Source organism: Camponotus vicinus, unplaced genomic scaffold (assembly GCF_025532165.1).
Source record: "Camponotus vicinus isolate PSW18456_S1 unplaced genomic scaffold, iyCamVici1.0 SCAF_12, whole genome shotgun sequence".
NCBI classification, from domain to species: Eukaryota; Metazoa; Arthropoda; class Insecta; order Hymenoptera; family Formicidae; genus Camponotus; species Camponotus vicinus.
In genome coordinates this window covers 14625320-14644494 of record NW_028141948.1, presented here as the reverse complement: position 1 = coordinate 14644494, position 19175 = coordinate 14625320, and the positions used below count along the sequence as shown (strand labels likewise).

The 19175-nt window shown below is 33.4% G+C and overlaps 1 protein-coding gene across 50 annotated transcripts in view; it reads right to left on the bottom strand.

Annotated features, from left to right (window-relative positions):
- LOC145962872 (longitudinals lacking protein, isoforms A/B/D/L) overlaps nucleotides 1-19175 on the bottom strand; it is a 244731-nt gene that overhangs the window by 214983 nt on the left and 10573 nt on the right. The window contains exon 7 of one of the 50 annotated variants that reach the window (XM_083084318.1): nucleotides 3326-3681. The exons of the other annotated variants lie outside the window; for them this stretch is intronic. Within the exon in view, the coding sequence (XP_082940444.1) occupies nucleotides 3389-3681 (293 nt within the window). The 3' untranslated portion in view covers nucleotides 3326-3388. Of the gene's footprint in view, nucleotides 1-3325; nucleotides 3682-19175 lie in introns of those variants that run through there. 50 annotated transcript variants of the gene reach the window in all.

The following is a 19175-nucleotide window of genomic DNA, read 5'->3' as shown; positions in this document are numbered from 1 at the left end:
CAAAAACGGAAATATATGTATTAGATTGTAACTTGTAACAAACTTTTATATATAACTGAAGAAATTTTATAAATGTTTTTAAATTTAAACAAAAAGATATTTAAATAGAAAATGTAACATGATCTCTAAATAAGAATAGTTGCACAAAAGTTAGTTTATATTTCGAGATTCAAGTCGTTAAATAATTGTTCTAAGAATCCTCTATATACTGCATAAAAAAATAATTTATAATTTATATAATTCCACACACGCACACAATAACTAACTTTACTGACATATTCAAAATAAAAACTTCCTTTGGACAAATAAAATAAAAACAAAAAATACGATTAAAATACAAATTCTACGTGAAACAAAAAAAATAATTTCTAACATAGATCCTAAGTTGTCGTAATTATTTACAATTCTCAGGAAAAAACCAATTTAAAAAAAATTATCGCAAGATTGAAATCCTCTCCTCGATCTTAAAAAAAAAAAAAAAAATGAAGGATTTGTTCGAACAAACAAACTTTACCTAAAAATAAATCTAAAACAATGTTCATAAACCTTTTGATTTACCCGTAAAATTATGATTTTTATATCTCGGCGTTAAACATTTTTTCCTGTTATATTATAAAAATATAAAATTTCTTTCCCAGCGTATGAAGATGCATCCCTGCAAATTCCTGCAAATTACTGTGACTATTTTTCGCAGTAATTTAAATGAATCCTTCCTTCTGATCGGTCGTCAGAAAACGATCGGCGAACGTATTCTCTCTACGCGCTGGCGAAGATGAGATACAACCGCGGTTATTTGGCGGCGGCACTCCCGTGGATGTTGAGGATGTGCTGCTTGAGATGGTCCGGCCGACAGAAGTACTTGCCGCAGAGGGTGCAGGTGAAGGTATACCGGGAACCTAAGCGGCCGCACTCGTATCTGGAGTGTCGCGTGAGAGATGACCGCGACCTGTATCCGCGTCCGCACATTACGCATCGATATCGCAGCTCGCCGCCGTCGCCAGTCGAGACGAGGTCCGTCGCGAGGCTGGCTGCAAGCATACAGGGAGGCCTGTTTACATCATACGGCTTCCTGCCGAATGCGCACGAGACGAGCCCCATCCGCGAGATCTCTCTCGAGTATCTCTTCCTTACCAGCAAGCCGCAAAACGCACACTTCGGTCGAAACACCGCAGCTTGGGCCCGTCTTTCTTTTCAAAACGTTTTTCGACGAGGAAAAAGCTCGAACCAAGCGTGTAGACGATACTGAATCAAGCTCGCTCCAAAGAAAGACTGTGCAAAAAGCTGCGCGATAGAGATTGCTTTGATTCTTCGAGAAATATTTAGTTTGATTCTTTGTAGAAATATTTAGTTGAATTATATTGAAAACGTTAACATCAGAGAGTATATAAAAAATTTTATTGCTGCATAGAATTTTATTTAATATAATATTTAATTTAATATATAACAAACATATTTAAAAATATTTTTTTGCGTGTTACGATTCCAGAATAACAGTATATAATGCATCTTTATATATTTATTGTGCTATGAATTTTGCAAAAATATAAAATTAATTAAGAAAAATAAGTGAAAATGTTTTAAGATAATATTAGATATAAAGATTATAATTTTTTACCAATTTATTGACACTTATGCTATAGGTATCATTAGTCGAGATATTTCATTTATAAAAATAATAGCAGATCCTTGTGCACAGTCTTCGTTATTTTGCTGTTATTTACATGCTGCACCAAAATGAGCTTCTTTATTAGTGCATTCATTTTTACACCCGTGATGTAATTAATTCAACCCAACGTAAAGTTAATGCCTCCTTGTAATAATCTGATGATTTCACCCAACACAAATCCACAAATGAACATAATATATATTCGATCGAAGTTATATCAGTGATTCGAACAAGGATGAATTTTCCTTCGAGATACGAGACGTCCGGGATATATGTATTTATCTCCTTTATTTGTCGCATTAAATGCGACACTTATTCACTAGATTGACGATCACGAAGCTCACGTTCGACTGAATGACAAAACTTGCATGCAATACACAGCCAACAGTTATCGCTGATCCTCTGCTTGTTCCTTTGTTAATTAAATTGATAAAACGAATTATATATACAATGCCAAATGGAGTAGGTACCACAAGTGCTATATCGTGATTAAAAAGGATTTATGTTATTTTATTGAAAAAAATCATTTTATGAATTATGCGTATATTATTAAGAAAATACAAATATATGAAACTTGATTAATTAGACTTTATTATATAATATTTTATTTTTTGCTCAAGGTTCCTGGATCCTTACTGTAATCATATTGAATTACGATGTCAAAAACGAGAAATTACAAGAGTTTTATATATAACATCGAAATAAATTGTTTCAATACGACTACTAGTGAATTAATAAATAACTGTGAATCTCTTGATCAATTGCCATAAGACTCACTTTCAGCTAAAATGAGTTTTACGACACGACTTACAACTATGTATTAATTCACTATTCAAAAAGAGATTTTTGGTATATTTTATTCATTTATATTATTAAATACAAGTAATCACATTCAAAAAAATTTATTTTAATTATTTTGATTTTACAACTCTTATTTCTCATTTTTTGTCATTCTGTATGATAATAATAAGGACCAAGAGCTTTAACATATGTAACACTTTTAATTTATATATGGCAACTAAAAAAATAAAAGTAGAAAATCAATATATATAAATTAATCATTAATTATATAAAATATTAAATATTATGCATATATATTATTGATATATCTTTAACATTAAAAATTTTCGTATTTCTAATATGAAAACTATTCAAACATTTTATATAATTATATTTAATATTGTGTTTATCAAGAAATATATATTATTAAATTAAAGTAAATTAAAGATTAACTGTAGATTTATTGTATAAATTTACTGTTTATTCTCATGGCAAAATATTGTTCACTAAATACGATTTTAACTTTCAGAAACCGGTTTGATTCTTCAATTCAGTTTTTTATTTGGAATTTTGAATATATTGTAATGATATTCTGAAAAAGCTAAAATCATTCTAGAGATGAAAAATTGACTTCCCGGTTTCTAAAAATCAAATATATACATTTTATCGAAGATATTCTATTTTGTCACATCTATACGAGTGATAAAAAAAAAAGAACAGGAACCGATGAAAAGAATAGCAAGAGATAGGCTGATCGAGATGTTGAACAGCTTCCAAGGTCGAGAACCGACGAATTCCATGGGTCGAAGGACTGTGAGCGAGATTTTACACCTCCGTATTCAATTAAAGGAAAAATTAAACAATAAGAAAACAAGGTACTTTGATGCAACAGATTAAAATTTTTACTATAGGATTCTTATTCGTATTCAACGCTACATGTATCTACGATTTCCAGAATTTGTACAGTAATCTGACGTCCTTCGCAGTGAGCGGTTGTCGTTGCTGCCTGTACGATTGGGCTTGCGGATTTTCCCATTGCTGGTGTTGCTGCTGCTGCTGTTGCCACAGAAAATCAGCCTCCAATTTCTCTCTTTCCGAAAGACACTCGGCCATATGGCTCCGCAGGCCGCTTCGATACTTGTAGCTGCGACCGCAACTCGGACAGGAGAGTCTGCAGTGATCTGCTAAGGGTTGCCGATGCACCCCAGTAGACTGTGACCAATAGAGTGTGGCAGCTGCAAGCATCATCGGCCAACTATCACCCCGGAGATTTTTTTTATGCGCGCGGATGTTAACGTGCGTTCAAAATTTAAGAAATTACTTTTCCTAGAGCTTCTTATTTTATGTACAACCTAATTCTTTTAAATTTCCTCTCTCTCCTTCCCTCCTAATTTTCAGACTACTACCTCCATACTATAAATTAGCATAAATAAGTTTACCTAGAAGTTGTAAATTTTTTAATTTTATAGCTGGCAAGTTAACTTTTTCTTTAAAACTAAACATAATGAAAACAATATTTACATGTAAATAAAATGTGGAATTTCTTGAATGGATGGATGTAATTTTAGATTGAAATCTTAAATATTCTTTTAAGAATAATTTATCATTGAGAGTTATATATAAATAAAAAAAATATATAAAAGTTTTCTTTAAGCGAGGTATTACGTTCTCGAAGCGACATAATATGCTTAGTTTTTTGGTAATTATTTTTTGTGAAATTTAAATGACGTACAGGTTCGAGAAAATTATACCATACCAAGTTAGTGAAATAATGTTATTTTACACGCATCACAAAATACAGCACCTGAAAAGATGAGTGAAGGAATTGCACAATAACAAGAAATAGTGAAATATATTCTGTTCAAAAATCTTTATTTGTTCTTCTCTGCTCTGGGTCCATCTGGTCGGATTCGCATTTGCGGATGTCAAGAAGTACGCTGGATGCAGTTCAACATGATCGATACGAATGAATATCAGACTCTCGAAAGACGTTGAAACGTGATGCCTCTCCTCATGTGCACGCATCAGCCCAATTTTACATTAATTCTTTGCTCAGAAAATTTCTTACTATGCCGCTGATAATAATAAATTAATGATTATTAATTAATGATAATTAAAATAACAAAATTTGTTATTAAACAACAGACTGAAGCGCAAACATTTAGAGTCGGCGACGCAAAGAGAAGTATGACGACAATCTCCTCGGTTATTAATTTTAAATTCACCAACGTCGATTGTCTAAACGCTCATTATATGAACATGTAAGCCATTTACATAAAAATCCAAGATTTAATCGACTTCTCGCATCAACAATCTATTGATGAGAACAATTTGAGATATCGACCGCATTTCAAAATTATGTGTTAGATTAAAAATAGCAATTCGAGTGATTTACGAATAGACGAAAGAAAAAATAAAGACTTCTTAACAATATATCACAGATTTAATTACAATTTTCACAATCGGATAAAAATCGTCAAAAAATTATGTACGATCAGTAAAGTGAACGTACAGAACCCCAAAAATGTTTAAAGGAACATGTTATTCGAATAGCAACTTTTATAAATATTATGAAAAGTTTCGAATCCTTGAATGTGGATCATCAAATAACTGATATTTCTGAATGAATGAGAAAAGTAAAGAAAACATCATTGGAACACACATGCATATTAACTTTTCGTAGCAATTAGCCATTTATTGTAACAATGATTGGCGATTAGTGCCGTGTATCGTTCAACGAATCGATTTACAACAGTGATCGATGGCGTCGATTATATTCGAGAGAAATAATTCTCTCACTGGAACAATTTCTTACAATTTTGAATACAGCCTGCTTATACAGCATATCATGCGCTATGCTAATTATACAAAATGCCATCGTCTTTGTAACATTTTCGAATATTAAATTTTCCTTTCGAAAAATTAGACTTCTTTTCCATTATTTCGACAATTATACGAAAAACTTCGATTATAGCAAATTATTCACAACATAGTATAACAAAATTAATTTCATAATAAAAAATGCAATAACGAAGTAAAATAAACTATCTCGAATATAAAGAAGACTAAAATATGACTCAAAAACTATTATAATTAAATGTAACAGCAATATTTTGTCGCGAGCCAAGACGATAATTAAAAACAATTATTTTCAAATTGATAAATGAAATTCACTCGATTAGGTAACTTTATCAAGTTGCGGTGCTAACTTTTATGACAATCAAAAAATCGAATTAAACTCCAAGCAATTAACTAAGAATAAAAAAAAATCCTATCAAATTTTTTTCGTTTTTTCTATATACTTGGAGATCAACGCGAAATTCAGATTTCTATCGAGCGATCCAACATCATATCTGCGCCCATGGAAAGCAGATAATGACGGTCAATTGCCCGAAAGAGAAGCACAAATTACGGATAAAAATATATATCTTGAATTAGTTACCTAATGCGAGATCAAAGACAACGAGAAACGCAAATAAAACAATAAAATATTCGTTACTTGGCATCGCGATGTCCCCTTCTTCACCAACAAAGCTCGAAACGCCGAGAAAGAAATGGAAGTCACACGAAAGAAGACGATTATGACGAATCGACATGTTGTTGCTCCCGCTTCCGTCGATGCCGTCATTTCCTCTGCTGCTGCTGCCGCGTTCTCATATTCTTTGGGAATGCCTTTGTCCGAGGAAGTGTTGAACGCGATATTTTTGATTAGCCTAAGTGTCCCTTTTAAGCCTGGTGTAGGGCGCCAGATGATGGCCCAGCCTCTTCTGATGCTCTCGCATGATGTCCAACCTGGTAAAACGCCGTCGACAGGTCCCACAGACGAACTGCCTCTCCACTCCGCATTCGTAGCGTTGATGACGGTCCAGGCAATACTGGACCGAATAACGTCGATCGCAGCGTGAGCAATAATACCCGAGAATCGATTCTGAAACACCGTGTGAAGGTCCTCGCCACTATATGCGAGCGTACAAAAAAAATGCCCTGGGTCTTACATGTGCCTATGGCACATGAGTGAATTAAGAATTGATCGCGATCGGTCCAGTCCGTTTTGTCCGTCTTGTTTGAGATCGCTAAGACTGGAAATTGTATCGACGAAAGTGATCCGAAGAAATCGAAGTATATTTTTTACATTATTGCTAATTTATACAAATGTGAGGATATTTTTTTAAAAACTGGTTTTTTTGGCCATCAGAAATTACAGATCCTCCCCAAAGATTAAGTCGTTACTTGTGCAATGCATTGCGTCGCTGGTAATAATCGCTGCGCAGCAATAATTAACAGAGTAACAATGATTGCGACAAGTAATTGTGATTTGCGTCATAATTATTATATAAACATCAATAATGTCAAGATTTCACAAATATTTCATAAATAGAAAAAGCTTTTAATATTTAATTTTAATATTAATCCCCTCATGATGACCAAAAAAAACATTTTTTAAAATATATCTCACATTTATAAACTTCGATTTGAAACAGACCTTGATATTTTGCAAGGACCTGATAGAGAACTTTGATAAAACGAGGACAATGTTAGATCTAGTTTTGTGTGTAATCAAGCAGAATCGATAATTCCTAAATGTTTATGATTATGTTTCTATTCAACTTCCTGTGTGTTATAATCGTAAAGCAATAATGAACAAAAACTAATATTGAACATTATGCAATGACTTCAAAAGAGACTTTCTTGAATCCTATGTGACAAGAACGATTTAATAAAAAATTACATTTCATAAAAAATCGTTCCGTATTATATGAAGTAAAATAATGTAATTTTCTGTGAACATGCCTGTGAAACTTGTGAAAATTAAAGCGGATTTGAAATCTCTGCGAATCCCGCAACGAGTTTACAACCTATTTAAAATTCACAAGTTATATATAAGAAAATTATTAAAATTTTCAATAAAAATAAACTTCCGAAATTATTTTTTTCGAAAATTTGAATCATATTTTCGTTAAAAGTCATTTCACAAAACAATTACATTAGTATCGTATTCGTATTACTTCATGTAAATTTCATTAGCTCGCGGTTTCCTATTCAGATTGTTATCAAAGCTGATTATGTAATGACTCGAACAAATTTTGCAATTAAAATTATATTGAATTATGATGTAATCATTCAGTATCCGCAAAGAGCGGCACAATTAATACGCGAATTTCATTGCGTCGCTGTTTGCAAAATAGCCGAATGCTTTCACAAGAACTATATATATCACAAAAGTCAATATAGAAATACTTGAAGCAGCCTTAACAAAAATCTGAAAATCAATTCGTTATCGACAAACAAAATTTTCGAAAAACAACTGTGTTTCAATGCATATTATTCAATGAATTATTCATCGACTTCGTGAAACGTGGCAATTAGACTTCCTATATAACATATTAACGAACTTTATCTAAATTCCCCCCTCCGATCGCGAGCGATGCAAGGACAGTCGAGAGATCGTTCGCAATCTGGCGCCTAAGAATCCGATCGATCCAGGAATGATGCTTGCAACGATCTCGACGATTAATTTTACCTACACAAAGAGCTAAGGAAAGATTCTTCCTCTTTCTAACAAATGTTTTCCCGTTGACCGGATCACTCGAACTCGAACATACCATCCACACATTCAAAGATTCATACAAGATACTATCCCGAAAATCAAGTACAGAGAGACAAAGGAATCCAGTCTTTTGATGCAGCATCGTCGAAAAGCTGAAAATTTGAGAAAGAAAACGGAAAAGGAGAGAGAAAAGGAAGAGGAGACCATCGGATGTCATTGGTTTGTCTACGTTCGACGAGCATTGCGCAACTTTTCGTGAAAGTAACGCAATCTTCGCGAATCTTACACGAATCGAATTAATTCTCCAATGAAATGCACCGAGAAGATGAGAATTGTGAAAACAACTTGTTCAAAATTTACTGACTGGCAAGCACATTTTTGCGAACCTTCCTCGCTTGTCAGTACGTAGATCAAGAAAAATTGTTTCAACCTTCATATTTTGAATATATATAATACGAAATAATTGTAATTAAATGTAATATATATATATATATATATATATATATATATAGCATTTTAAAATATATATATATATCGCATATTTAATGAATATATAAATTAAGAAAAATCGGGGAAACGTGCCAAGAGAGTATTTTATGTCTAATATAGTAAAAAATAGATGTAGAGCGGCAGAAATAATAGAAATTTCATCAATCTCAAGAATAAAGAAAATATATCAAATCTCAAATGATCATCAAGCTACTTGCAAAAACTAAGCTTTTCGATAATCATCGAAAGGCTTAGTTGTCTGAATTTAAAATATATGATATTTTGTCATAACTATTTCCGCCAAAAATATTCTATGTATAGAACAATAATGGAAGGGCATCTTACGTGCCGATACAACACGCAAGACTAAATACTTACGTACTATAACTTAATTTACCTTTTACCGTACATCACCAGTGAAAATTCACTATGAAAGCAGCATCACGTTTTTGAGAATCTGGCTAGCAAAATTTTCAAAAAGGCAAAATACATTTTTGAAAGCAGCTATCTATATGCCAAAATTATCTTCTAAATCTCACCAGTAGACTTGATAATCCAAATGCCTGGAAAATTTCACTATTTAGCAGCGCGAAAATTATACTTTTACTACACATCTTCATAAAATGAAGACATATATAATAAGTAAATACAATAAACACAAATATATAAAATTCTCTAAAAATTATTTAAAAATATCCTGAAAAGTAAAAATATAAATATAATTTTTTGTTTTATTTCATTAAAAGTAATTATTATAGAGACATGAGAAATTAAGCGATTAAGAAATATTTCACTATGTATATATCATAATCTCATTCACTCAAAGAGACATACAAATCATCTTTCATCAAACATAACATTCGAATTTCTCACGCACATAAAAAGATACTTTCATAAAATATTACGGAAAAACATCTTGATTTCTGCGCGTGCCTAGTTTCAAAAGATTATAGCAAGAAAAAGATACATCTTAAAAATCTTATTAAACTTTCAGAACTGCGAGAAATCAATGTAATTCAATAAATATATACCTCATATATATCTCGAGATGAGAAAAATCTGTCGATATATAATAAAAGTGCAGCACACAAGAAAATTATAAATTAATATATAAAAAATATGGAAAACAACTGCAATTTATACAGAAATTTATAATTCGCCTTATGAACTATGCGAAATTGATTATCAGGAATAATCTTAAAACTTATACTATTTATCAAATGTTACCAATACTATACCATCCAGAGTTGATACATTACCAATCTGATGAAATCTTGATGTCTTCTCTCGTTTAAAAGCTCAAAATGCGAGACCTTTAAACTGGGAACATCCATCTTCATATCTTCAATTGTAGCAGATAAAAAAAAACACATCGCGAATGTAAGCTTGACCGAATCGAAAATATCCGCGATTGGGGGAAGAAAAAACAAAAATAAATATATAATACAATTATGATACGCATCGAGATCCAAAAATCCTAAAGTAAGGATATTCAGAAACTCAATTGTAAACGAATTTGATTTCTCCCATTCGTTTCTGAATTTTAAGATATTCAAAAACTGACAGTGTTTTTGATTGTCTCTTGGATACTCAGACATCTGCTTCTTTCTTCGATCTTCTTTCTTCTTTTATTACATGGACGACAATAATTCGTCAACGGAAAATTTAGAAATGTTACAATGCATAATAATTGTCAAGCCAAGATGACTAGAAAGTCTTGAAAAGCAGAAAAAGCTGCATCTTTTTTGACTATCAACTTGAACATTGCAAATAATAGTGCATAATTACTCTCTAATTTTCCGTGAACGAAAAATAAAATTCCGGACACTCCCGCAGCGCGGTTTCTTCAGAGATTTCAGAAAACTTATTAATAATTCTTGAATATCGCGCGAAATCTGAAAAATATTTTCTACTCGATATTGAAAACAATAATTAAGATTTCTGATATCTCGAGGAAACGCAGCTTATGATAATCAGCGAAAAAAATAAACGTGCGTTGTTGTGGCTTCATAATATTTTAGATTCTTTGCTGCAAATAAGAGAAAAACTTTTTCTTTTATCGCTATAATAAAGGAACAATCTAAAATCGATATAAAGCACACATCAAAAGAGAGATACACGTAAATTTATATTATACACATTAAATAAAACATTCATAAACATAGAACATCCATTCCTTCACTCATACATTCGCATCTCATTTTCATATCATTCACAAAAAATTATCACAAATGAAAAATAATTTTATGCAAGAAATGATTCTAATCATCTTACCAATGATTAGATCTACTGACTTGCACGCACGACTATTTTCATTTGCGAACATGTTAATCAATATGTTACACTGTTATTATGTAAATATGAAATATGAATTATGTATGTGCGTTTAACAAACATGAAGTTTAAAGCGCACATACATAAATAAGTTGCATCGAAACGAGATATATCACGATCATCTTGTAACCAATACCTCCTCGTATATTACCTTTGTACCTTGATCTAATATTACCCTTTTTACCTCTTCTCAAACGTCCTTACCGATACTTTACCAGTGCTGCTGCGATCTTCTATCTTCTTTCTTGCGCGTAGAAAAAGCGAAACGTGCGCACGCAAGTCGTTTTACGCGAAAAAAATTGCGCAAACGAAAATTAGTGCGTCGCAAAATCACAAAGTAAAGAACACGTCCATCGTAAAAGTGAGAGGACGAGTATTCGATACATAAGCGACAAAAACGCGCACGTAATGTCCGAATTCAAACGTCAGTCACGTGCTTGTAACATTCTCACCTCCGTGTTAATCTTTTAAGATCCACTGACTTATTCAAAGAGTCATCTTGAAAAATTTTAGCTCGAACGATGTACTTCCGTTCGAACGAAAATATCGCAAGGATTGGACTTTGAAATCAAATCATCGCGGATCCACAAGATTAAACCCGAAAGAAAACGCGAAAGAGACGCCTTCGCAGCAAAAACTCGCCGACGAAAGCGCGATGATGTTCCTCTCGTGGATGACCAAACGTGCAAAAGGCACGCTTGCAAATCTCTTCTCTCTTCTGACATTGCTTTCTTCTTTCCAGGATCCGGAGAAGCTCTATGCACCGCTCCGATCGAGAAATCGCTCGATCGTAACCGCTCGACGAGCTTCTCCCTCGCGTTTTCGTCTTCGTTCCTTCGTCTTGAACTCTTCTTTATCATTGTATCCTAGACACTTTTGGGGGCGGGTCAAAATACACAAAGAAAGGGAGCAGATATAGAGCAAAATTGTGACATGGCATGGTACAACAACAACAACGAGAGTCAAATAACGAGAAAGTACAATACCATGAATAATAATGATAATGATGTAAATGTTTATACGTAATTGTTATAAATATATAATAAATATTATATATATATATATATATATATATATATATATATATAATAGAAAAACAGTATTATAGTGTTAAGTATATTATATATAAATATATATATATACGAAGTACGTGTATTTATATATTATATGAAACCCTTCCTTTATCGGACGCTCTCTCATATGTATACATGCATGCTTAGCGCACACACGTATGCACATATGAGAGAATCATAATAGATATAATCGGGTTAATTAAATATAATTTATGTTTTATGCGTTACAAACAAAGAAGCATTATGTACACTGTTAGTAAAAAAAAATAAATAAATATGTCGTGTGCAAGCGCGTGCTCGTGCGGGCGGATCCCTATCTATGGACACGTGTATATTCACCAGATATGTATATATAAAATGTATCAAACCTCGATTACCACCACCATGCACCATACATCGTCGTGTCTACGAAAGAACGCATCGCGCTTGCACACTTTCGCAAAGTTAAAGTGTAAAGTTAAACTACCGAAGGAAGCGTGGCATGCAAGACGAGAATTACGCCAAAAAAAAAAAAATATATATATATATATATGTGGCACAAATGGGTTAAAAACTATCGAATACGTTTACACGGAATGGATAAAGAAAGATTATATATATACATATACACATGTATATATATATAAAAATATATATATGTATATATATATATATAAATTGTTCACACATCGTTATATCGTATTCTTGGCGCGCACGCTCGCGCGACCAAGGTTTTATAAAGTGAAACGTGCTTTTTTTGTTCGTTTTTTTCACCCATTGTCTAATAGAGTCACATCGTAAATATACATATGTGCAATTGGACGCGATGTAAGAGATTAAGAACAATTAACAATCCCATCTCCTTTCGGCGTAGCCGGTTTCGCGACTTACGATCAGCCGTCAAAGAAATTCTGTAAACAAGCGCGTGTTTCAGAGAGAGAAAAAAACGAGACAGGTGTTTATGATAGGAAAAGAAGAGACAGGCAGAGTCGCGAGGATGATAGAATTCCTCCCCGCTTCTTCGTCGTGCATAGTAGTAGGACAGAAGGAAAAAGGATGCGAAACATCCCTCGGAACGCTATTACAGAGCAGAGTGAATTCTACTGAGAATTCGCGCACAGCTGATCGTACGTCAACGCAGCCGGTGTGCATTAAATCGCGATAAAAATATAGGATACGTTTCGCGCGTGCGTCCTCGTTACACATATGATATATCGTTTATCCTTATCAACAAAAAAAACACGTTACGGCTACAACTGGCTGAGATTTTTGTTCTCTTTCATTATATCTCTGGGAGCTCAGGGTGACTCTCGTCCCGGGTAGGCAGAGGCAAACGCGATCGTTTCACTGTTGCCGGAAGAAAACGGCCGAAGGTCGTCGAAGTTAGTGGTATCCGCGAAAGAAACATGTTAAAGAGACACATTCGGCTACGTTTCTTCAGACAGGTGTGAGTGTGTGTGCGCGTAGCGCGTTTACCTTTACCATGGCTTATCGCCGGGAACGCTCTTTTCGTGTTTTCACGATAGAAATTCACGAGAGAGAGAATAAAAAAAAATTTCTACGCGCTGCAAACAACGTGGCGCAACTCCGGTCCTAGAATCGCGTACTCAACGTCTCGTCGACCGAACCAAGACTCGAGGAAAGACTCAATGTGCGTGAGATAATATATGATACGGAATTCAAGGCGATAATCAAAAAACGTACGAGAGAGCTTTTGCAATTTGAAACTCCAAAACAAACGAAAATAAAACGCGTGCTTTCTCGGGACAAATGGAGCCTAAAGATGAATATTAATCGCGCAAAAGAAGCGTATTTTTGGTATACTTATATTGGCCCCTCTTCCTTATCCTTCAAATGATTCGACTCGGAAACTAGATTCAAGGCAACAAGTCTCTGACGGTGAAATAAAACGACCTTCGCTATCAATGCGAGCATCTGTCCGATATTTCTTTCTTGCAAATGCGCGAACGATACGCGACACCATGATATTTGTACGTAAGAAAAATGTTTATTCTCGTCTACCGTGATGAGCAAAAGAAAACTCTCGTGATTGTAATAGACACCTGACGCATAAGAATATCATGAAAGAAAATTACCATTGAATATTAAACATCAGGAACTGCGCGACCATGAGGTCTGACGATGAATTCGAGCTCTAGATTTAGCAACGCTAGCATTGACAGAGAGGTCGCTCCTCTCTCTCCTAAATTACCTGGTCTCCCTCGTTGGATCACCTCGTGGGCGATCATGTAACCCTAAAAGACGATTTAAAAAAAAAAAAGACAAAATTTCGCGCGATCACGTCTTAAAAAAGCCCTATCTAAGCTAATTTTAATACCGAAATTAATCTTAATACGATAAAAAATTTAATTTCCTTTTTATTTCTCTTCCCCTACCTCTCTCTCTCTCAATGTGCTCTCATTTTCATAATCTTTTCATCGCGCCTATAAATAATGAGGATATTTAACGAAAACTGACATCAAATAACCTCGTCAATCGCATCCACTACAGCTACATTGTTATGAAAAATAATGTTATTTGAGTTAATTTCACCTGAAGATTTGCGATTAGACTGCTTGTTGCAAATATTGCCGGGGATATTATTTTCGATCCATCGAATTATACATATAATGTTCGCTTCTCGAGTCGCGAAAGACGCGAGGTCGAACAGACGATGCGCATGATTTCCGCTTAACCATCTGGACGATCGGCATCAGGCGTGCATCATCTGCCGTCTAATGCCCAGCTGTCGCAGATTGGCAGATGCAAGCCCGCAGCCGGTTCGTCGTCTTGACACACGTTGCCAAACTAAGGCTAATATTACATTTGTCGTACGACAAATTTTTTAAGCACATTGATTGGCTGCGGAATAATAATTTTTTGAATCTTTAGAAATTTTCTATCCCGCAGCCAATCAATGTGCTTAAAAAATTTGTCGTACGACAAATGTAATATCGGCCTAAGACGACTGGCAAAAATCTCTTTGTTTTATAGTTTTTTCTAGGGAAAATCGTCTTCTTTCGCATAGGGGAAGAATTATGAGAGGAAAAATCTTTGGGTGCATCCAGAAGCACAACCGCTCACTGAGCGGCTAAGTAGCAACTGAATGTGATTGGTTTCTCTGTTTGAATTCACCAATCACATTCGATTGCTACTTTAGCCGTTGCGGTTGTGCTTCTAGATGCACCCAGTATGGCGATATGGGCCGGGTTTTTCGCGCATGCGCGGCCGAAACAACGGCGTATGAGTTACCGAGTGGGCGCAAAAGTGTTGGCGGGCTTAATGACAGCGAGCAGGAAGGGTTAGGTAAGTCAGTTGATTATTAATATTATTTATTATATATTTATTAATATAATAAAATTAAAATGGATAATGTAGGAAAAGGAGCAATTAAGAAACAGAAACTCAAAAAAAAAAATTTGCGCGGACGATTAACGATATCCTTTTTTCAGGGATTAGATACTTTACTGATAGCGTACTACTGGCCGCGCAAGCGTGAAAAACCCGGCCCATATCGCCACACTGGATGCACCCAAAGATTTTTCCTCTCATAATTTTTCCCCTATGCGAAAGAAGACGATTTTCCCTATGCACCCTTTGACTATATACCTAGAGCTGCGTTCGGAAACATCACCCGAGTGTACCCGGGTATCATTTTATCCTTGTTTAACATTCAGGACAACAAGGATAAAATGATACTCGGGGGCACTCGGGTGATGTTTCCGAACGCAGCCTAGGAAAGCACATATAGGCTGCAGTCTGGAAGACACTCTGATGCGTTTGACTGACCAATCAGGACAAAAAAATAAAGATTCCTTTAACCTGATTGGTCAATCAAAGTACCCAGAGCGTCTCCCCGACCTAGCCTAAATTTACCAAAAACAGCAATATGTGCGAAATATTTTAAAGAAAATTATTTGGAGAAGATTGGTTTATCTCATGTGCGTTTAAAGCCAAATTCAATTCCAACAATATTACCACGTGCAGAAAAAAAAATTAGTATAAATGTAATGAGAAATATAAATCTTAATCAACTTTTCAACAATTTTAATATGCACGCGATGTGTGGACAATGATTTGATGGACAATCATAAGTATGAATTAATAAAAATAATAATTGCATTTAAAAATAAAATTCTATTATTTCGGAAAATTCATTCGAAAATCGTGCTTAACATATGTTAGAAAAGATTTCAAAAAATAATATTATTTAAAGGATAATAAGAATAATTTGTAAATTATAATAAAAAATTATGTTCATTTATGTAATATATATTGCGTTACATGATTATTAGTAGTTTTTGTTTTAGCCGTTTAGTACTTGACGCTGAGATTTTGGATCGCAAAATGGTTGCCCATTAGCAGTCCATAGGTATATAGTCAAAGGGAAAAACAAATCCTAATAAATTACTTTTACTCCTAATTTATTCATTATATGTACATTAAAGCCTATTCATTTTTTAGAGAGATTTAATGCTAATGTGTATGAATAATCATAGCTTCGAGGCTACAATGTTAAAAATAAAAGTTTATTGCATTCGCATAATCTTGCAAATTAATTAATTTATAAGAAACTAACGCATTAATTTAAAAAAGAAAAGTACTTTTGGATGCCTTTGAATGGAAAAAATATATGTATATAATTTGAAGAACAACTGCTATATTGTGCCAAAAGATTGTCAAATTTTTCTTGGTAGGTAGTAATTTGTACAATTCAAATGCCAAGCTATGAGCATTTGATTTTTTTCGCCCAGATATATCATATTTAATTCAAATAATTTTGATGTATTTCTTACTTTTCTTAAAATTTATTTATTTATCAAAATATAATTCATAAATATAAAATTATAATTATTATAACATACAATTAGTGTTATGTTCGTAATTACAATTAAGTATTCGTAAAACAATACTACAGAGCTTTATTATCTCATCATGTATCGAAATCATTCATTGATACTGCAGTGATTTTACTGTTATGTAATGTATATTATATCCTATGTGTATGTATGATGTCTTGGCATATCTTGTATAGTTCAATGTCCCTATACGCGGGGATCGCGATAAATATGAGTCATCAATATAAATCATAATGAGAGATTTTATTATTTTCCATAGTCTTGTTTTTTTTCCCCCTCCCCTCTATTCATTCATTTTAATTATCTAACCTAACCTAATTTATTCAAATTTTTAATGCGAAAGGTTTTTCTAATAATCTAATTTCCACCAATTCATCTGATGCATCACGTAACAAAAATCTTACCGAATCTTTCATGTAATTTTTTGAATCTGCTGATCGAAAATCTCTTTCTTGAAATGTTAGTAAATATCATTATCTAATCGCAAGTTAATTTCCTCACGAATCGATTGAAAACTTATAATAATAAGCAATTATTTCTAAACTTTCACAATTTCAAATCTTCATCTGTTTAAAGAGCATATATTGATTAAAATGTGATAAATTAAAAAGGAACATACCTATATATATTTTTTCTTAATGTTTATCAAAGTCAATGTTTATCAAAGTCAATGTTTATCAAAGTCATTTCTCTCATTTACTCATTCATCTCTCTTTTATCATCTTTCTTCTAGAGAAACCGCTGTGTATGTTTCTCTATCACACACATTCTAAATTTTATAACATCCCAAAGCCAATATTTGTGGACCTATTTCGACCAAATACGTAAATATGCGTGTATCTACTACAATATGTAAATACTCACTTATGTCCATGGCTGCCACATATTTCTATTCATAATATTATTGATGGAAAAATTCGAGAAATAAGGTGCAACATTCGAATAATCATTCTGCATAATCTCAGATCTAACTGAACGTACTATAATAGGGAAAAATCGTGTAGGTTCATGACTACCATAAAGTCGTGTAGGTTCATGACTATCATAAAGTCGATTAGCTTCATGATTATGATAAAGTCGTGTAGGTTCATGACTATCATAAAGTCTTGTATGTTCATGACTATCATAAAGTCCTGTAGATTCGCGACTATCATAAAGTGAATATGGCTCATGATAAACTGAAAGAAAACGAAAATATAAATAATTAAAAAAAAAGACAATATTGGAAAAGATTGAATCTAATCAAAACAAAGGTAAAGATATTCTTGTCCTTGTTTGACTTCTCATTTCATCATGCAATTTATAATTCTATCTATTGATTCTCCAAAATCGATTTTGCCGAAAGTCGCTCATAATATTTCATAAATTACCCATTATCGCATACAATTAAGAAATACATTGATAAAAATCTTCTAAACATATAGCAAGGAATGCTAAAAATTTATGTGATGATTTTATTCGATAATCAAGTGACTAAAATAGAACAGTCACTTTGAATTATTCCAGCCGAGGATCAGCGTAAAACGATCGATGAATGTAGCTAACGCCGCCGAAATATAGTACGCTGAAATTGTTTTTCATGCAGTGTCAAATTTCTCGAAGAACATAAAACTAGACTGTCAAGACTGTCGACTCATTATACATCGACTAGGCGAGGTCCCGTTATATTCCTACCTCCTCGAAAAATTCTCACGTTATCTCGGTTTCAATTTCCCATAGCAACAGGAAAATAACGTTAACCGGATGCACACCGAAATTTTTTCATGGCAAAAATTCGCTGAGCTACAACTTTCCGTCTTGTCAACGAAATTCGAATGTAAAGTAGCGAGCTAAGTTTCAGAGTTCGTCGTTTTATGAAAATGTAAAAACAATCGTCGAATACACTTCTCTTCTTAAATTTACAAACGTAAATAAAATTAATTGATTATGAAAATGGAGATCACATCGAGAGAGCTCTACTTCCTACCCATCTCCTAATTTTTACTCATGCGATTCGAATTATTCCGCCTTTAATTTTCAATTACTTTTTTATTAACCGTAACCGCGTATCAATTATATCATTATTCAAATATGTTGCATTTGTAAGAGATCGAAGGTTTAAAAAAATCCTAAGTAATCGATACAGTCCACGCTGTTTTATGCGAACCGAATTAACTCTCTCTCTAATAAATTTAATAATTTAATAAAAGGTTAGGTTAATAAATTAATAAAAAAATTTATGATCTGTATGTCGAGTCTTGAATTCTCCGCCTCCTTTGCTCGCTCTCACTTTTCTCTTTCTCTCTCTCTCATTCTCTCTTTTCTCAGAACTCTCGTTATGGACGTATTTACGTAAACAATAATGAATCATTTTTTGCGATCGGAGGAAGTTATATATGTTACTACTATCTACTGTTAATAACACTACTATTATCGTGTCGCGTAATGGGAAATAAAAGTCTATCATC